Raw genomic sequence first — 19,349 nt, forward strand, 5'->3', positions numbered from 1 at the left:
AGATACACTTGATGGGTTCTGTCCTCTCATTTTTCTCCTTATCTTACCAATTTCAGGCATCTCAGCATTCAGCAAAGTGCCTTATACTTAGTAGGTACATATTAGATGTTTGCTGAACAAGTGATATATTTCAGATGATTCCAGGAATCTTTGCAGCACAGTCTCATGTAAATGTCATATAAAAGATACCTCTACATAATCCAGAGGTAATATGTTTCTTCTCAATTACATTAACAATATGCACTTATTTTATAAAGTTAATACATTCCTAATGAAGTACAGATTATCAGTACAGACAGTGTTTTTATGAACCCAGGCAGTTCGATTTCTCTTAAAAGATTGAAATGTATTAGCAGGGATGAAGACAGTTCCTCTTGCCACTACTTACTGTCCCCCGAGCAGAGCAGAGGCCCCAGTGTATAAGCCACTTCAGAATGTGGTCGCCCTGAGTCTCTCATCACAACCTGAGTGACCGGCAAGTGCTTCTTATGGGAAAGGACTACTGTGTTGCTGGTCCTAGAAAACAAATACAACCACCTTAACATTATTCTGAATAATGTACAGAAGAGTAATAGTCTTTGATTGCAGTTCAAGGGGTATTAAGCTAAATTTGTAAGTACATAACAGTAGGGAAATCAAACATCTCATCTGAACACTTACAAACATACTAATATATTGAATGAGGTCTTCTGAGGACCAGAGACCTTTGTTCATCTACGTGACCATAGAGAAGAAAGCAGGCAGGTCCAAAATTATGGTCATGGATACAGGCATGAGATTACATTTCAGTGCAATTAGCAGCTCATTGTTCTTTCCAATTCAGCCACTGTGTAATACTTAAATGCAGAACTTACAGAAGCAACAGCAATCTTCCTTCATTAAAAAAAAAAAAAAAAGACAAAAAACAAAACCACCTGACTGACAAGACTTAGGTTTTCAATACTTGGACTTTTTTTTTTTTACTAAAGTTTCAGAAATTCCTACTGTGGTTATGAGGCATTTCCTTATTTGTTGAAGCCATAAATTTAAAAACAAAATCAAAACAAAATACTGATTCAAAACCATGATGAAGATATGATACAATATATTCTTAAAATTAATAAAGGGGCTAATGCACGGGAAAGTGCTTTGCCAAAGATTGTCACCATCCATTCATTCGACAAACACTTATTATGCTTCTATTTGCCAGGCCCTGTGTGTTGGAGATGTAAACATAAAACCCACCATCAATGCCCTCCAGTGGATGTTATAAATAATAACAATACCAATAATATCATCATGTAAGTGACTATTTGGGGACATATTAATATCTATGGTTTAATACAATAGGATTGGAACAGGAGCCAGAGGACCTGGCTGGTAAGCTGGTTGTATAACCACCGTCCTCTCTGGACAAAGTAGGAAGGTTTTTCTATACCTTGTAAGCTGTTCATATTTTTCATTGTATACTTCAATTACATACGTACTTCTGATTTATGAACAAATACTAGTTTGTCTAATTTATTGTTCTGTGTAGAACCTAGTAAGTTTTAATTCCAAATAATTACAAAGCCACCACTCACTCTTGTATATACAAGTTGAAACATTTGAAACTGCCACTTTTGCAGGTCAAAAAATCAGCTGTTTCACATGGTTCAACCTGACAGCTTTCCTGCAAAAAAAGTCTTCCTAACTTAATAGTTAATCATTCCAATTCTGCTGGGCATCGAAATATTCTTTTAAGTTAGAAAATGTAAAATTATTAAGATTTTTATTTTGTTCAAAAATTTGAACAAAGTGACTGGCAGTGCATATGGTAAGATATGAAAAACATGAAATAAAACCCTAAAATTTAAGAAACAATTTTAAAAAATCAGATTGCGTCAAAAAATCAGACTGAATTAAACAACATGGCTTTATCTGGTGAAGCCCCTGCAACTCCTGCTGTTAGATGTACACAGGCTTCATCCCAAGCACATAACACCTGACTTTGTTGGGAACGGTATTCACAAGCTAGAAGATGTCACTGGATTATGCGGGAGGGGGTCAGTCTGGAAAATTATTTTGTTATAAACACAGGGAGAGCACACCAAATCAATTCCTGGTATTTAATATCAGTAAACATTACAAATAGTATTTTAATTCCCGTGATTGCTATTTTGGTAGAACATCTTAGAGGAAAAATGTAAGTGCATAAGTTCTTCATTGAGGATCTTTGAATTTTAAGGAACATTTTTTTTTTTTTTGTGGCACGCGGGCCTCTCACTGTTGTGGCTTCTCCCGTTGCGGAGCACAGGCTCCGGACGCGCAGACTCAGCAGCCATGGCTCACAGGCCCAGCCGCTCCGCTGCATATGGGATCTTCCCGGACCGGGGCACGAACCCACGTCCCCTGCATCAGCAGGCGGACTCTCAACCACTGCGCCACCAGGGAAGCCCTTAAGGAACCCTTTAAAAGCTACACTTTCTATATAGCAAAAAGCTACATTTTAATTTCAGCTACATGTTTTTAACATTGACAATGCATTCACGGCCCTGAAAAAAACTTAAAAAAAATCATAATGCATGTAGTGTGCATTAAGGCAGATAGCATCATAAAGTCTTTCTGTCCTTTTGTTGTTTGCAAAGTACCTTCCTGAATCTGAGAAAATTTTAAACTCTTCCTATTTAAAAATTCTTTATTAGTACAGGTCATTCCCACTGTCCATGCTTTATGTAAGATATTATATGCCATGTTCACTAGACTCATTCAAAACTGCCTAATTTTTAGTTACATCTGTTTTCTTCTTGCTTCTCAATTGTTTCCAAAATTTGTAAAGATTGCATGAATATCTAGGTATGAAAATTTCTCACAAACAGTTTTAAACATTCAGTAAGAAAACTTCCAAATCCACCTTTTTTTGGTTTTAGTTTCTAATTCTCTAGAAATTCTTCTGGGGTTTTTTGTTTGTTTGTTTTTCAGTAGACTTTTTGTTGAGGTATAATGGAGCTTTGACTACTTTGAGTTGTTGGGAAAGCTGCAGGGGAGAAATACTGGGTCAACTTTAAGTTTTATAATTGCTGGGGAGAAAGAGAGACTGGCGACAACATAATTTTCATCACCCAGAATTACACATTTTGAAAGCTCCCAGGCTCTTTTTTGGGGTTAGCTGTTCTACTGGCTCATCCCTTCGGCAAACTCACACTGTATTAATTACTGCGGCATCATAAGACTTATTCATGTCTGGTAGGGCTGGTCTCCCCACATTGTTTCCATTTTCAGAATCGTCTTAGCTATTCACGTACCATTCTTTTCCAAATAAATTTTAGAACCTGTCACTACCCCCAAAAATAAACAAATGTTTAGCATCTGTTTGGAATTAAATGGAATCAAGAAAATCGTTTGGAGGAGAGATGCTTAGTTTTCCTATTCATGGCAGTGGTGTGATGTCTCCATTTATTTAGGTCTTCTTGTATTTTCATAATAAAGTTTTATGATGTCTTTTTTACAAAAGTCTTGCATATTTTTGTTATCTTTATTCCAAGGTACTATACCCTTTTGTTCCTTCTGCTAGTAGTTTTTATATTTTCTTATAGTAACACATTTTTGATAAGAATCCAGTTATTCTAAGGTTCAGTAAGCAGCCTTACCAAACTCTCATTAATTTCAATAATATTTCTGTATATTCTCTTAGGTTTTCTTTGTTGAAAACGATATTTTCTATGAGTAATGTATCTTTATTTCCTTGTTTCCAGTCTTTCCAACTGTGGTTTTGAATTGCCTCATGTATATTTTTTAATCTTTCTATTATTCATTTCTCACCTAATTGCATTGTAATCAGAGAAACTGCTCATAGGATAACAACTACTGTAACATTTTTTGAGTTTTGCTTTATGGAATATTGAGAGAATCAGTTTGCAAAAATGCACTACATGTGCTTGAGAAAATTATGTATTCTACAATTTTATGTTCCCAACAAATCAAGCTGTTAATTTCATTTGAAAATATTCTATCTTACTAATTTTTGTTCATTTGATTACCAATTACAAACAGATGTACATTTAAACCTCTTCTTACCATGGTTGATTTGTAAATTTCTTCTTTCAGTTTTGTCAATTTTTTTCTGTATACATTCTGAGTCATTTTTATTAGAAACATACAAGTTTATTAGCATTGTTGTTTTTTATAGTGAAATTAAGCAATATCTTATAGTAATAGTGATCTTTGTCCACATTAAACCTTAAAATTTTACTTACTTTTTTGTATATTTGCCTGGTAATTTTTTTTTGGCATTTTGTTTTCAATATGCCTAGGTTTACAAACAAGATATATTTGTTTTTAATTCAATATGACATCTGGATTTAAATGGTTATTTTTGTCATATTTATTGTGCATGATTACTCACACAGTTTTTATCTTGTACTTGTTGCTTTCTCTTTCCTTAAAGTCTCACTTTCTATCTTCTTTTGTATTAACTAAGTTTTTAAAATCCCATTTTTTCTTTCTTCCCTCTACTGATATCAATATTACATGTTTTGTTTCTATTATTTAGAGGTTACACAAATTTTAAGACATAAACTTTAAGCAATTTAATTCTAATAAATATTTACAAAACAAGTTTTAAATTTCAATAATATTTTTATTTCTAAACATTCTTTTAGTTCTTTTGTAAACCACAATCATCTCTGTTAATAGGATCTGACTGTTTTCTCGTGTTTCAAATTCATACATACAGTTACATGTTATCAGTGTCTAGTATTTTCTTTTAGTTTTTAACCTCTGAGTTTACAATTTTTTTTTCTTAATATTTCCTCCTGCCTCTGAGACCTTCCTTATAAGATCACTTTCTTTCATTCTGAAAACCATTCTTAAAAATTCCTCTTGTGGAGTCTGCTAGTGGTAAATTTCTTCAGTGTCTGTTTGTCTGGATTTTAATTTTATTCCACTTCTAAAAATATTAGCTGGATAAACACTGGGAGTTTGACAGTTATTTCACTTCCACCCTGTGAGGGGTGTGTCCCGCCCTCTGTGGGCTGGGTCCTGGGCTGTTCAGGGGGGTTCTGCTGGCTGGCTATCTTTCCTTTAAGAATCTTGCTTTCATCTCTGCTCCTTTTAACATTCTTTTTGGTGTTCTTTGATTTCACCATGGTGTGTCTAGATATGGATCTACTTTTATTTATCCTGCTTGGTATTCTAATGTTTTCTCAAATCTGGACATTTTTCTGCTATTTGAATATTTCCTCTTCTAATTATCTCAAATCTTCTCTTCTGAAACTTTAATCAGACACATTTTCAATCTTCTCCACATGACTCCTCCATGTCACTGCTTTTCTCGATCCCATTTTGCTTCTCTCTGTTCTGTGTCATTTATTTACACATATTTTCCATTTCACCAATTTTCTGATCACTTGTGTCTAATATCTGATCCAACAAATCTTAAATTGGGTAAATATTATCATTGGCTAATATTCTTTTGCAAATCACAATCATCTTTGTTAATAGGATCTAATCACTTTCTCATGTTTCAATTCCAGTTTTGATCTTTCAAGCAGCTCACATATTTATTTCATCTTATGTTTTGAATGTATCCATGATCTGAGACATTTAGGCATCTCATCTACACTTTGTGGTTTCTTCTGCCTCCCACATCTGTCCTCTGGTGTTGTATAACCCTGGATTGTGAGCTTATTTTTGGTGGCATTTTATCTGTGGGAATCCTGTGAGGTCTGTGTGAAGGGGGAGGGCAGGCCTCCAGTGAGAATCTCATGTAATCCTATGATGAGCCAGTGGTGCTGCCAACCTGTGGCTATGTTAACTTAATTTGAGGACCATCCAAGTCATATAAATTTGGGCTCCAAATCTGTGTGAGGGCAAGTCTGTAGACATGAGTTTTCAGGGAGCTATTTTTTTCTACCCAGAGTGCCCACTGGATGATTTGTCCTTGTCTACCTTTTCTTTGGGTTTGCAGCCTTCTGAGACCTCCAGTTGCATGGAGAGTTTTATATTCTGTATATCCTCTTTCATGGACTCAAGACCTTGTCTGGTTTCCCCTGTGTGGCCATTTAAGAAAACAAAACTGGGAATTAGGAAGGTCAGCAAACAGCCCTGGGTCAGCCAAGGGGTGGTCATCTTATTAACTGGATTAACTTAACTTTGAGAAGTCAGATATTTCACTTTCAGTGAATGGAAAACATTAATTCCTATTTTGTCTTACTAGAAAAATAAAATGGACATGATTAGTTACTCACAAGTAAACAAAAATAGCTACCTAATATTTTAGGCTTCAGATTAATGATATCATACACATCAAAGCTTATACTTTTAACTTGCTAGGGAATCCTTTAATTTTTTCTCTTTATTATACTGTTGTGCCCAATGTCTGCCTAAGGTACATCGTTTAAGCAATAAAAAAATTACAGTTTGCACAGGGAAATTATATGGAAATCACCATTCATTCCGGTCAGCATCACAGTTGCAGTAATATTGAGAATCAATGCAGTTCCCCTCTAATCCACAAGTACATTTTTGAGCATCAGGCAGAGAACCTCCCCAGTAAGTGTGTGTTTCATTGGTTCTTCCAACCCACCAGCTCACTGGGGTTCCATCTGAAAGACAAGTATGAGAAAGGTGACACCTACTTTGCCCCCCACTACCTGCCTCCCCAATATAGTTCCTTTACTTCCCTCTGTTTAAAACATAGAGAGACTACTTTAGAAGTGAGCATATTTTAACTGTGCAATAGGATCATTTTAAAGAGGATTTCCAACTGTTTAAAAATATATATTTTAATGTCAAAACTTACGTTGTCACCAAATTTTTTCTTTTATCAGAAAATGAGCATGTAGTCTCCCTAACTCATTCAGGCACGATATTTACAAACTTTTCTTGAGGATTCCACTTACATAATTTCTTTGGAAATAACATTCAAGAAAGAATTGTCATCAAAATAAAAACCACAGTAATTTACACACTGAATCTAAAATCTGTTTGAGATCCTAAAATGTCATTAAAACGTTTAATGTTATTATGAGAAATATGGATTTCTTTCACTTTATTTATTAGCTAAAAACACTGGCATGTGTTTAAGACATGAACTTCCTAGCATGTCCTAAAAGTGTCTTGGAGACGTGCTTCTTCTTATACTGTATGGGTTACTCTGTATTTGGAAACTAAAGAAATGGCACTGATAAGCCTTCTTCATGCCTGAGGTGTCTTCAGCTTGAGCAAGTCCGAGACAACTACACCCAGTTCTTCAGCACATTCCCCTCCTCAGTGCAACATATAATTAAGTGACAGGGCCAGAGGCTGCCTCAGCTCTGCAGGACTGCTCATTTACACTAAAGATGCTGCTGAGGCCCCAGTGTGGGATCACAGTACACCTGGGGGAGGATGATCAGAAAAGATGGCGCACACGGGAGGGTGGAGGGGAAACAGTCCCTACTAAACAGAGGATCAGGGCAGGAGGGGAAACGGAAGTGACACCAGTTCTGCAAAGATGCCTGTCCATTTTCATGTGCTCTTTCAAACTCTTAAATTGTCCCCATCAGGCCCCCACTAAGAATCTGAAATAACTTTCTCCCTAACTTACAATTGCCACTGCTCATTATGGCTCCCTGTTCAATGAGACTTCTGCTTCTGCTGACAACCTCTCAGCTGGTAAACACATGGACTGCATTCATTACCACGCACTGCAGGCCCAGTGCGTGACACGTGTGCCAAGAAATCGATATCAACCATCTTTTTTTTTAATGTGTTGAAAACATCTTTAGGGGGTGGAAGATCTTTTTAGTGTATTATTTAATAGGTACTTAATAGACATTTTTCAAAATTCCATCTTAAAAATGTAATTATTCAACATCCTCTTTCATCGATTTGAAGAGCAAAGAAATGATTATATGCCAATGTGTTACTGTGTGTTTACATTTTTCTCCCTAAAGTGAAAATCATTGAGTGTTTTTAAAGGTACAAAATGCATGTAGCTCCATTCAAGATTCTTTTGAGTAACTTAGAGAATTTGCATAAGAAATAATTAGGAATAATATGAAAAAGAATTAGAGGCTGAAATGAAAAAAATAGGAGAGATATCAATGACCAGGGTGCACGGCTCTACTTCCTCAACTATTTTAGCCCATAGTTCACTGTCCTTCTCTCCAGCCACAGCTACAATCCTCAACGACCTTAAGCATTCATAGTATGGTAACCAAATGATTTCCTAGAGTCAACACTTACTGTCATACAACTTCCTCTTTAGCCACCTGTAATCATATCCCCTGAAACAGAGACCTTAAAGATGCTGGAGGAAAAATGTTTCAGAACCTACCAAGATCCTAGGCCCTCTGCTCCTCCCTGGCCCTCTTGGAAAACAAAACTTACACAAGAGCTGCTGCACTGAGGCCCCAGACTTACTATATCTCCTCTCAAGATTACCATCTCCTCAGTCTCCTGATAACTTCTGAGAATTTGAACAGTGGAAAATTCTTGAGAGAGAACTGAATTTTGACTGACATTCCCCAATCTACCCTATAAAATTCCTAAGCTACTTGTTCCCCACATTGCAGTCCCCTTGTACTGTTTTCACATTGCAACCTTCTAATGAGGGACCCAGGCTTTGTTGTGTTCACTCCTTCCACACAAGAGTAGCATCAAAGCTCTGCACACCCATTTGTGTCTATTGATAATACCGAGCAAATTAGTGCAACAATTTTAAGGTGTATTGGGCTACACTATTTGCCTGCCTCAACTCAACCTTAATTAAACACTTCTGGAAATATATAGGTCTGTAGTGAATTTGTTTAAATTAAGTTTGTACTAACAATCCTCCAGTAGCAGCATATAAGAAATGCAAATAACTTGGCATGTATGGTTAATGAAGGCCCTTATTTTGTTTTTTTAGCAGGTGTTTATGAAGTTTATAAGTCTTTTCTCTTTCCATCTTTCCCCCCAGCCCCAATTAAATACTTGTTTAAATATTTGTTTGTGTTGCTGCTGTTGCCGTTTTATATATTTATTAACATATCGAAGGGCTAACAATTGAGCAACGACATGCAAATCAATAGGCAGACACTGGCCCTCCAGGCGGGAATCCTTTGCTGATCTGGGTCGTGTCCAGGTTCTGGAATAGACCATCTGCTAGTTTGTATGAGTTTGCTCCATGACTCACTGGGTGGTTTTGTTTTATGACTTTGTTGGTGGTTGTTTCCAACCATACTCTGTCTTTGCCTTGTTTTCCCTGGTTAGACAACCCATAACAATAATTTACTCTCCTGGAGGCAGCTTTCTCATTCTTCTGGGAACATACAATTTTAGCTCGGTGATCTATTTGGCATCGATCAACTAACAGTAAGTACTAACTAGCACTAACTGTAAATTCAATAAACTGGAGAGATGCAAATAAGTAGCCTTTACTTCATGCCATTTATAGATGTGGTGCAATTAAGTTCTGGCAAGGTTAGTGTCTTGGCTCTGAAGACTCAAAAAAGATAAAATGATTTCCTGAGCCCCATAGCTGCTGAGTGACAGGGACTTGTCTAAGTCCTAAGAGCTCGAACTCAGAGAACCTGCCTACTGCCCTCTGCTCATTCCACTCCCCAGATGCCTGATCAGAGAAGGGGCAGGCCAGCCTCCAGAAAGCCAAGCAGTTTCATGAAGGCAGTGAGGTTGCACATTCCAACAGAATGGGATTTTTCAAAGGAAGAAAATATAAAATTAAACATAAGAATTTTCAAAAGAAGAAAAGATATGAGAAATAAACTATTAGCACTTATGTTGTGTGAAAGAGGCGGGGATACCAACATTGTTGCCTAATTAACAATTAGCCAAGACACTAATTGCATTGTCTATGAAAAAGAATCTCATGGAATAATCACCTCCAGATCACTAAGCCATGTTGTTGTTAGCAATCCTTCCCGAGATAAGACAGAATTAAGGTGTCCCTGCCCTTCATGGCAGATGAGCACTGAGCATTCCAGGGGCCTCCTTAGGAGGCTTTTACTGCTCAGTTGCCCAGTTGAGTCTAGGGAGAAACTTCAGATCATTCCTGGCTTTGAGCAAAGACCTTGGTCTTCGCTCCAAAGAAGAGTATCCCTGTCACTTCAGATGTGATCCGGGCACTATGGGCACAGATTCTCATGCATCTCTGGCAGGCCATGGTGACCTGTGGGGACTACAGCCCACAATGTCTGATTACTCTGATTACTCACCATGGGGAGTTGAAAGCCTTGACTTCTTGCAGTGGAAAGTCAGCTTCTGTTGGCAGTGGTCCACATAGTCAATTATGGCCTGGAGCTGGTCCATGCTGGCTGTGTACTTGAAAAACACAGGTTGGGGGCTTTCTCCATTCGAGCTTTTGACACTAACCAAGTGGGAGCCATTGTGCTGCACTGAGGTCCATGCAGTGTCTGGTGGGCAGAAGAGGGGTTGGGAGGGAGAAAGGAGACCGTGATGAGAATGGAATCATTAAATATAAATATGGAAATCAGAAACATCTTTTATCTGAATTAAGGTTTTTATTTTTGTAGCAATCAGATCTCTTTGACATTGGAATCAGCGAGTGGAATTCTTAAAATGTTGACAGTAGGGATTCTCTTTATTGAAATCTGCATTACCATTACTATAGTCAACATTGTCAGGGAGTCAATTTTTTAAATTCTGTATTATAATACTCAAAGTTATAAACAGAACTTTTTGGCTTTTATTTTTTTCTTTCCATTACTGTAAGAGGAAAGCTAAAGATTATCGTGTATATACTTATGTTTGTAACAAGCATATTCCTCATCTCACTGAGCATCTTTTCCTCTGATAATCAAAGAAATGTATACAAGACACATTTGAGGAACAAGCAGCCCCCAAAACCATTATTTTGATCATGGAAAATAAGTATTTTTGACAAAAATTGACTAATAATGTGTCAGCAACTCGTTCAATGGCCAGTACTAAAAAACACAGTGCCTAGGGGTATCTAATATAACAATTCCTAGCAGTAACCATTGCTACATGAACGTCTGCTGGAAAATTCTGGCATATTTCTGTTACATGGATTACCTATATTTTTCCAAGAGATTTAAAAAACAATGCACACTTCACAATATTTATAACAGAAGAAAAACACCTTGACTTCTTTTATCTTCCCCAAAATAACCTCCCACCATGAATGTATAGAAGCTCCCACAGTATAAAAGGTCCATGGCTCAGTGGCTAAAAGGTTGAGTTCAAGCTGTCTTAATTCAACTATATTTATAATGTCATGTCATATAACTTCCTCTGTAATATATATTTGATAAAATGATCAGTATCCACACAAACTTGCCATATTACAGGGGCAGGAAACAGCCTTGTGTTTATTTTTTATTATTTTTAAATAGCTAACACATGAGCAAGGTTCAAAAATCAAAACAGTGCTGCATGGAACTCAGTGAGGGGTCCCCTGCTCCTTTTCTGCCCTGAGAGTTTGGGTCTGGGAAAAACCTACAGCCATGCTGGTGTTTGCAAACCCTTAACACATCAAATACATCCAGAGATCCAGGGAAAAGAACCCTAAGGGCCATGGATAAACCTCCGATTCAAAGCCTATGGAAAAGCACATCACAAAATATGCAAAAACTAGCCAGGACAGGAACAAACTGTGAGTCAGCATGACTAATGCAGTTTTATATTCAATTAGGAGAAAAGACTTAAGGGATCACCTGTCTCTGCTCACTAAAGGGGGCTGTGAGTGTTCCTATGGCAACTTGAAATCCATAGATTGTGTTTCCCCCTTAATCATGTTTTCACTAGACATTTTATATTTCAACATTTTCCTGGAAAATTACTTAAATGCATCTGGCATTATTTTTGGTAATTACCTACTCCCATTCACCCTCAGGGTTTCTTCCATCAAATGAAATGAGGGTACAGGGAGGCATGCAGAAGGCTGTGTTTGGCTTAGGAGTTCATCAGTTCCCATGCCACTGTGTCATTTATTTTCATGGCTTAGAGCACAAAGAAAAATGATGTGTCTGAATAATCCATACAGGCTAGTGGTCAGTATGATAAATTATGGTTAAGGTGTAATAATAGAAATCGTCTGAAGTGGAGAGAAGAGAAAGGTTGAAAAGAAACTCAAAACTGCCCTTCTTTAAGTGGTTGCCCTTTCTAGCAATATTATTTAAAAGACCCCAACAAAGACACATTATGTTTCCCTAATATTCCACAACATATTATTTCAAAACTATGAGTAGAAAGGAACCTTTGACATGACACGTAATCTTAGCCTTCAAGCACGAGGAGACAGACTAAGGAATTTAAGTGACCAGCATGATGGAAAAATACTTAGCTGTTACTCACGGTAGTCTGAAGCATAATTTGGGATCTGAGGTAATTAATTTTAACAGTGGTCAAACTTAAACAGGAATTTTGAACTGTTGTTGAATTAGACCCTATCAGAACATGTTCATCCAACTCACTGGAGCCTTTCCTCTGCACAGGAGCAGGGTGGCCATTGGTGGCACCTGGTTGACCGTTTGCTCGGACCAATGAACCTGCAGTCAAGTTAACTTGCTGGTTTGGTTTGGTAAGCAGGATATAAATAATGACATTGACTTACCATATCATATGACATCCTCCTCCTTCTGTTTGTTTTGCCAACTTAGATCCACTTTGCAATTGGCAACACTTCTACACTTTATAACAGACCTCTGAACTATACAAGGAGTCTTTCATAGCAAAACAAGTGGTTGGATGGAAAAAGAACCAGATCTTTATTCTACAGATTCAGGTAAACACACATTGAAAGCATATCTGCTGTGCTTATTTCAATCTCCCTGAGAAAAAAAGACTTCATGAAAAATATGATGACTTTATATTTTGTGGGACCATCGCTCATGATCTGGAAATTGACCTCGAGGAAAGTAAAGGCAAAAATCCCTTCTCCCACAGATGCCTGAAATGAAGTCCAATTTGTGTCCAAACACCACCTCTTTGGAAATGAAGCCAGCTGCCTCTGTTTCTTCTGATGGGAAGAGGGTACACATTCTGAGAAGACGGGGAAGGCAATATGCCAAATGATTTAACTTGTCACATCTATCTCCAGATAAAGCTGGTCAAGAAGATGCACTCAGGATGATAAATAAGGACAGACTGATGTAAACACTAGCAGCCATTCCTGGATCCACAAAAATAATCTGAATTCTACAATAGAGACCCACAACAGCCTTCTCAGAATTTCTCCCCCTGTGTTACTATCCAGAGAGAAACACTGTTATAACCTTTTATCCAGCCCAACCCTCTGGCCACACAGATAAGAGAAATGGAAAAACTCACTTGCCCAACTTCACAAAACTATGTAACTTTGCCACACATTTCTAAGCAACCCAGCGTGAGTCGCTGAGCTTTCTGAGTAGGTAAACTTCTCAAAGAGTGCTGAGGTCTGTAACCTTCCCAGAGTGCCTTACCCATCTGAGCCCTCTACTATATTTCCAATGAAAAAACTCCAGAAGAAAACAGAACTAGATCCTGGGCATTTATGTGCCCACAGTGCTGGGAATGGCCAACTGCGCTGCTCTGAATGTCCAGTGGGTGCCCTGAGGAAGACAACGGTCAGCTCTCACCTGGCCCTGCCCTAGATCTCAGAGGCCCTGGGCCCTGCCATGTCATCTGTTTGTCATGTTTGGTGTGTGTGTTTTATTGAAGGGGAGAGATGACAGCTCTAAGCAGACAGTCTCCAGGCCCTGGGAGGGCCCAGAGGTGGCACTAAGGCCAGCTCCACACCTGTGGGTCCCTCTTGATCAATATTTGTATGAAGACCCTCATAAGGGCCGCCACAGATCTGGGGCCTTGAGGCTTTTCATGATTTATTTTAATATTCTGAACACAAGAAAATGCTATAAGATACAACTGGATATCCTCAAGGGAATGCAGCTACTTCACAGCCGTCTTCCCTAGCATTTCAGAGGGTGATATTTTCACTTACTAGGTCACACTGAATACAATTTTGTGTGTCTGCTCATTCATAAGGGTAGGCACCTGCTATTTAACATGAACTGACACTCAACACGACATATGTTGTCTTGAGGCAACATGTACGTGTGCTTGGCCCTGTGCCTAAAACCTCACAAGAGCTCAGTTACTGGGAGATATTATTAGTGCTTTCCCTTGTTTATCAGCCTACCACACAGGACAAGCGCAAAGTAATTTCCTCAGAGAGTACATTATATATGCAATTATATAACTAGATATGGACAGAGTACAGGGTCATGGTCAATAAGAGATATGGGTTACAATCTATGGTCTTGGAAAAGTCAAAAAAATCCTCTGAGCCTCCAATTCCATATTTGGTAAACGGGGAAAGTGGACCAGGCAGCATCTAAAGACTGAATGCTATTGTCTAGCCACCTTTGAATGCCAAGGCAATGAACCAAGCACGCTGCTGGCCTAACTGCTCTCTGAACATCTATATGTTTATTGTTCATCAAGACCATTCACTTTGTCCACCCGTAAGGCCAGGGCAGACTGTGTGGCTGACAGAAAAGCAGGAAAATAAACTTTCCTGAAGCATTTGTCTTTTTTCCCTTTGGGCCCAGTGACAGGACCTGCTCTAGAAATTCTGCATTGCCAACCACACTAGGCTGCTTGCTTTAGAAACTACCTTTACAAGCTGCAGGAGGCCGGCCAGGAAATGTACCCCCAGTGGGGGCAGGAAGAGTTCTTTCTAGGCAAAATCCAGGATAAAAGAGATGCAGGTTCGTGGTGTATGAATCAATGCCCATTCTATAGAGGGCTTTTAAAAAAATGACATGAGTTATGTGTAAAGCAGTTGGGCTGACTGCCCTTTGCTAAACCACAGTGCTGGAGGCCTGACACAATTTTTTTTGCGGTACGCGGGCCTCTCACTGTTGTGGCCTCTCCCATTGTGGAGCACAGGCTCCGGACGTGCAGGCTCAGTGGCCATGGCTCACGGGCCCAGCCGCTCCGCGGCATGTGGGATCTTCCCAGACCAGGGCACAAACCCATGTCCCCTGCATCGGCAGGCGGACTTTCAACCTCTGCGCCACCAGGGAAGCCCCTGACACAATTTTTGACACAGGAAAAAGGATGTTTAAGAAACACAACTGTGTGTATTTTAACCCCAAACTCCTGATTTATCCCCCCGCTTCCCCTTTGGTAACCATAAGTTTGTTTCCTATGTCTGTGGGTCTATTTCTATTTTGTACATAAGTTCATTTGTATCATTTTTTTTAGATTCAACATTTACGCTCTACTATATATAAAATAGATAATCAACAAGGACCTACTATATAGCACAGGGAACTATACTCACTATTTTGTAATAACCTATAAGGGAAAAAAATCTGAAAAAATAGATATATATGTATGTATTACTAAATCACTTTGCTGTACATCTGAACCTAACACAACATTGTAAATCAACTATGCCTCAATAAAAAAAAAGAAAAGAAACACAATTGCTTGGTTTGCATAAAGGCAAGTGACTCAGCAATAATAATGAGTAAAAAGTTCTGGATTATTAACTTGTTGAGTCAATAAATCAAGACCTGAAGGTGCAATGGGCAGGGATGCCATAGACCCAGTCCTCAGCTTGTTCATCAAGCCTCCAGGTGATTTTTATGGACTGGAAGTTGAATCACTGCTCTGACTGCAACCTATCTTCTTTCTGTGACAATCATTCTCACAATGCAAGGTCTGAGAAGCAGTTTCTGAATCTCACAGCTATGAAAATAGCCAACAACTACCCTGGGTTTAGGGTGGGCACAAACAGTTCTATCTCTCTCAGTGAGTAGAGCCATTGGCCTTCCTCATCTTGTCATCAAAGAAGTTATGTTTTGTTTCTTCTGTTTAGAAAGTGAATAGGTCTGTCAACAAATTGCACAGGCAGTCCATTCAAAATAGTTTACTATTTTGTCTTGTTTTGGTTGTCTCTGTACTAAAGGTACTAAAAAATACATGCAGAGTGGGTCCTAGTACTACATTTTTAAAGGATATTACCAAGGATATATATATATTTTTTTTCATTCTGAAATCTGATTTTTTTTTTAGGCCAAGTTTAAGTTTATTCATTTATTTATTTTACATCTTTATTGGAGTATAATTGTTTTACAATGTTGTGTTAGTTTCTGCTGTATAACAAAGTGAATCAGGAATACATATACATATATCCCCATATCTCTTCCCTCTTGTGTCTCCCTCCCACCCCTCTAGGTGGTCACAAGGCACCGAGCTGATCTCCCTGTGCTATGCAGCTGCTTCCCACTAGCTATACATTTGGTAGTGCATATATGTCCATGCCACTCTCTCACTTCGTCCCAGCTTCCCCTTCCCCCTCCCTGTGTCCTCAAGTCCATGCTCTACATCTGCGTCTTTATTCCAAGGATATAATTTTAACCATTGGTTTAGAATTCTGTTTTTTGTATCTTTTTCCAAGTGTTAGTAATTGTTTTTTAATAATTAGAGGGTGTTTAATTGTCCACAGGCATCGCAGCATCATGGAGAAGGCAAATTTTTCACAGTGGACATATTTCCAGGTTGGAAGAACAGAATCAGGACCCTAAGATCTTCCTCTATCAATAAGCAGATTTGTCAGGGGGCACCTCATATGACCCCTGGGCAGTAAGGACCATTTAGCTGTAATTTTGGTTCATTCCTTGGATTTTCCCCAGGAAAAATTGGGATTTAAAAAATTTTTCATTAAATATTTTGTTGTGTAGCTGCTGGAGGTAGTCACTGGTCTTTGGACTGGCCTGTGTGTTTCTCTGTCTTCAGCACATTGCTTTCCTTACGGTGTTGAGTTTAATAAAAATCCTTGGTATTTAATAGTATTTGGAAATCTTCACTGAAGTAGTTAACTCCTGCTCTACATCTTGGGTATGTATGTGTGTCTCATGATCCATTTGATGTTCCATCTCAGTCATAATTATGGAACCCTTACGACGTTGATCTTTTCACATAAAACAAGAATATACTGATTTCAGGAGTTTTACATGAGAGCTAGGCTAGGATTTTTAAACTTCTCTAAAAACCTTTAGTTACCCAAAAGGCATTGTGATACAATAATCTCTATGTAATGTTTGTTCATTTGCAATGTAATATGAAGATATATAGTTATTAAGTATGCTTTAATAATAGACATTTACACATCAATATAAATCATTAAATTATTAGCAATAATTTTCATGAATCCCTACACAAACACATACACACACATACACACCTTACAGCTCTTAAAACTTTCCCAGATTACGTTAGAGAGTTTAGAAGATACCTAATTTAGAGAATTAATGTCTCATACTTTATCTTAATATATTTGAACCATTCCTGTTGCATTTGTGGATGCATCAGAGCCACAGGGATTCAGTGATGGATCATTAAACCTCACCCACAGCAACCTATATAAATAGGAACAACAGGATAATTGCTTGGACTGTGAAATGAGTAGCGGCACCAAAATTTTACATCTGCATTGGTTTTATTTCTCCATTCTGTGATGCCCTTTGTTCCCTTTCCATTTTAATGTTTTGGACGATAGAGTAGCCTGTGCCTGCTAAAACCAAAGATCCTCAGCTAAACGACAGTGCTTTCTAAACCCATGTGCACATAAGCATCTCTAGAGAAGCTTAATAATAATACAGCCTCACCTGGGATGCTGCCCTGCAGAATCTGGCTGTGGAAAGCAGAGCTTCTCCATGGGGAACAAACACATAGTGACCTGGAGAAGCTCTATCATGCTGGATAGTGTCCACTAGTGACAGTAAAGCAAACAGGAGCCCTCTGGTCAGGTTAAATTAATTTGTAAAGTCACACTCCAAATTATATTTTTCAAAGGTTGTATTGCCAAGGATGTTATAACCACCCAGTAGGCTTTAAGAAGATACATTACACTTGTTTTATAACCAACAGATCTCCACTATCTAATAAATGACCAATAGGCAACCCAAACTTCACATATTCACAACTGGAATCCTGGTCTTCCCTTACAAACATGGTCCTTCCCAAGAATTCTCCGTCTCTGTGAGTAATACCTGCACCTTCTTTCCAGGGCTCGGATCCAAATACAGGAGTCCTGCTTGATGCCTCTCTTTCTCTCCATCGGTTAGTCCACCGGTTCTAGCTCAACACTTCTCTCCTCCTCTTCCTCTGCTCCCAGCCTGCTACCCGCCATCACCATCTTGGCTCGATTACTACAGCAACTACAGTCCTAACTAGTCTCCTTGCTTCCTCTTGGGGCCCCATGACGGTTAAAGGCCCAAACTGCACAGCTGGTGTGAATCCTGGACCAGCCCCTTTCCAGCCACGTGACTTGAGGAAAGACCACCTTCTCGTCCTTCCACCTGAGTCTGTCCAACACGCCAGCTCCCCATGGCTGCAGGCCTTCGGCACTTCCCTCCTCCCTCCCCTTGAAGGCTCCACCTCAGGTTTTTTCAGGGGTGCTTCTTTGATGTGGTTGGCACAGATGTCACTTTCCAACTGAGTCCTTTCTTGATCCCTCTATTGCAAACTGCAACCCATCCTTCTACAGTCTGTGACCCTGTTCCCTGCTTTGTTCTTCTTCACAACACCTGCTACCTTGCAACATGCCAAGTATTTGATTCGCTTCTGTCAATGATCTGGCTCCCCACCCCAGAAAGCACCCACCACCAGGGGAGGGAGGTGTTCAGATTCACTCCCGGATGTGGCCACAGCCGTGCCTGGCTCAGGGCAGGCGCTGAGTACACATGTGTTTAATGTTGTCAGAAGTTTTTTTTGCAACTCTTCAGTTTTGTGCCTTTACTTGGACGTTTCTTCAGGTCACCCGGGGAAGGAAATGATCCACATCCTCAGCAGACAGTTTTCAAGGCCATCGTGTGTATAAACTGAGCAGGAGGGTTAACCAGCAGATTTCACCTTTTCCCTCCCTTATTTAGAGGTTCTTTCTCATCTCTAATGTAAGAAAAACCTGCTTGTATATCGTCAGGTATTATTCTAAGTTACCTGAAATCAAAAGCTGGGCATCTGTTTTTACTGTCTCTTTGTATTTTGATGATAACTACTCTTCTCTCTGGTGGTAGGGGCCAAGGTTCACTCTGAAAAGGTAACAGCAATTGCAGGGAATCAAAATACATCAGCTATGGTATCAAATTAGCATTAAAACAAAACACCTTTGAGATAGTTACACATTCCACAGGGGCTTTATAAATATGCACAACTAAAGCTTCATGGGGAAGCCTAGACCACGTGTTCACTAACATGACTAAAATAATTTTCTTTTATTACAACCATAAACTGCAGAAGATCGGGCCCTCAGCTCTCGGTTATTCCTCTTCGCAGCAAATACCTTTCCTTATAAACGTGACCTCAGCCTGCCAATAGTTAAGTATTAACAAAATAGCTTCAGTCATTGAAACGTCACTCATTTTGGAATGTGC

The 19,349-nt window shown here is 38.9% G+C and overlaps 1 protein-coding gene across 4 annotated transcripts in view; it reads right to left on the reverse strand.

The window, feature by feature from the left end:
* LOC136124350 (contactin-associated protein-like 3) overlaps positions 1–19,349 on the reverse strand; it is a 146,622-nt gene that overhangs the window by 32,414 nt on the left and 94,859 nt on the right. For all 4 annotated transcript variants that reach the window (XM_065879004.1, XM_065879001.1, XM_065879000.1 and 1 more), the window contains 3 exons: positions 10,158–10,355; positions 6,407–6,563; positions 389–516 (listed from right to left, as the gene is read on the reverse strand). In XM_065879004.1, coding sequence (XP_065735076.1) covers positions 389–516; positions 6,407–6,563; positions 10,158–10,355 — 483 coding nt within the window. The remainder of the gene's footprint in view (positions 1–388; positions 517–6,406; positions 6,564–10,157; positions 10,356–19,349) is intronic.

Source organism: Phocoena phocoena, chromosome 6, assembly GCF_963924675.1.
Source record: "Phocoena phocoena chromosome 6, mPhoPho1.1, whole genome shotgun sequence".
Classification (NCBI taxonomy): Eukaryota; Metazoa; Chordata; class Mammalia; order Artiodactyla; family Phocoenidae; genus Phocoena; species Phocoena phocoena.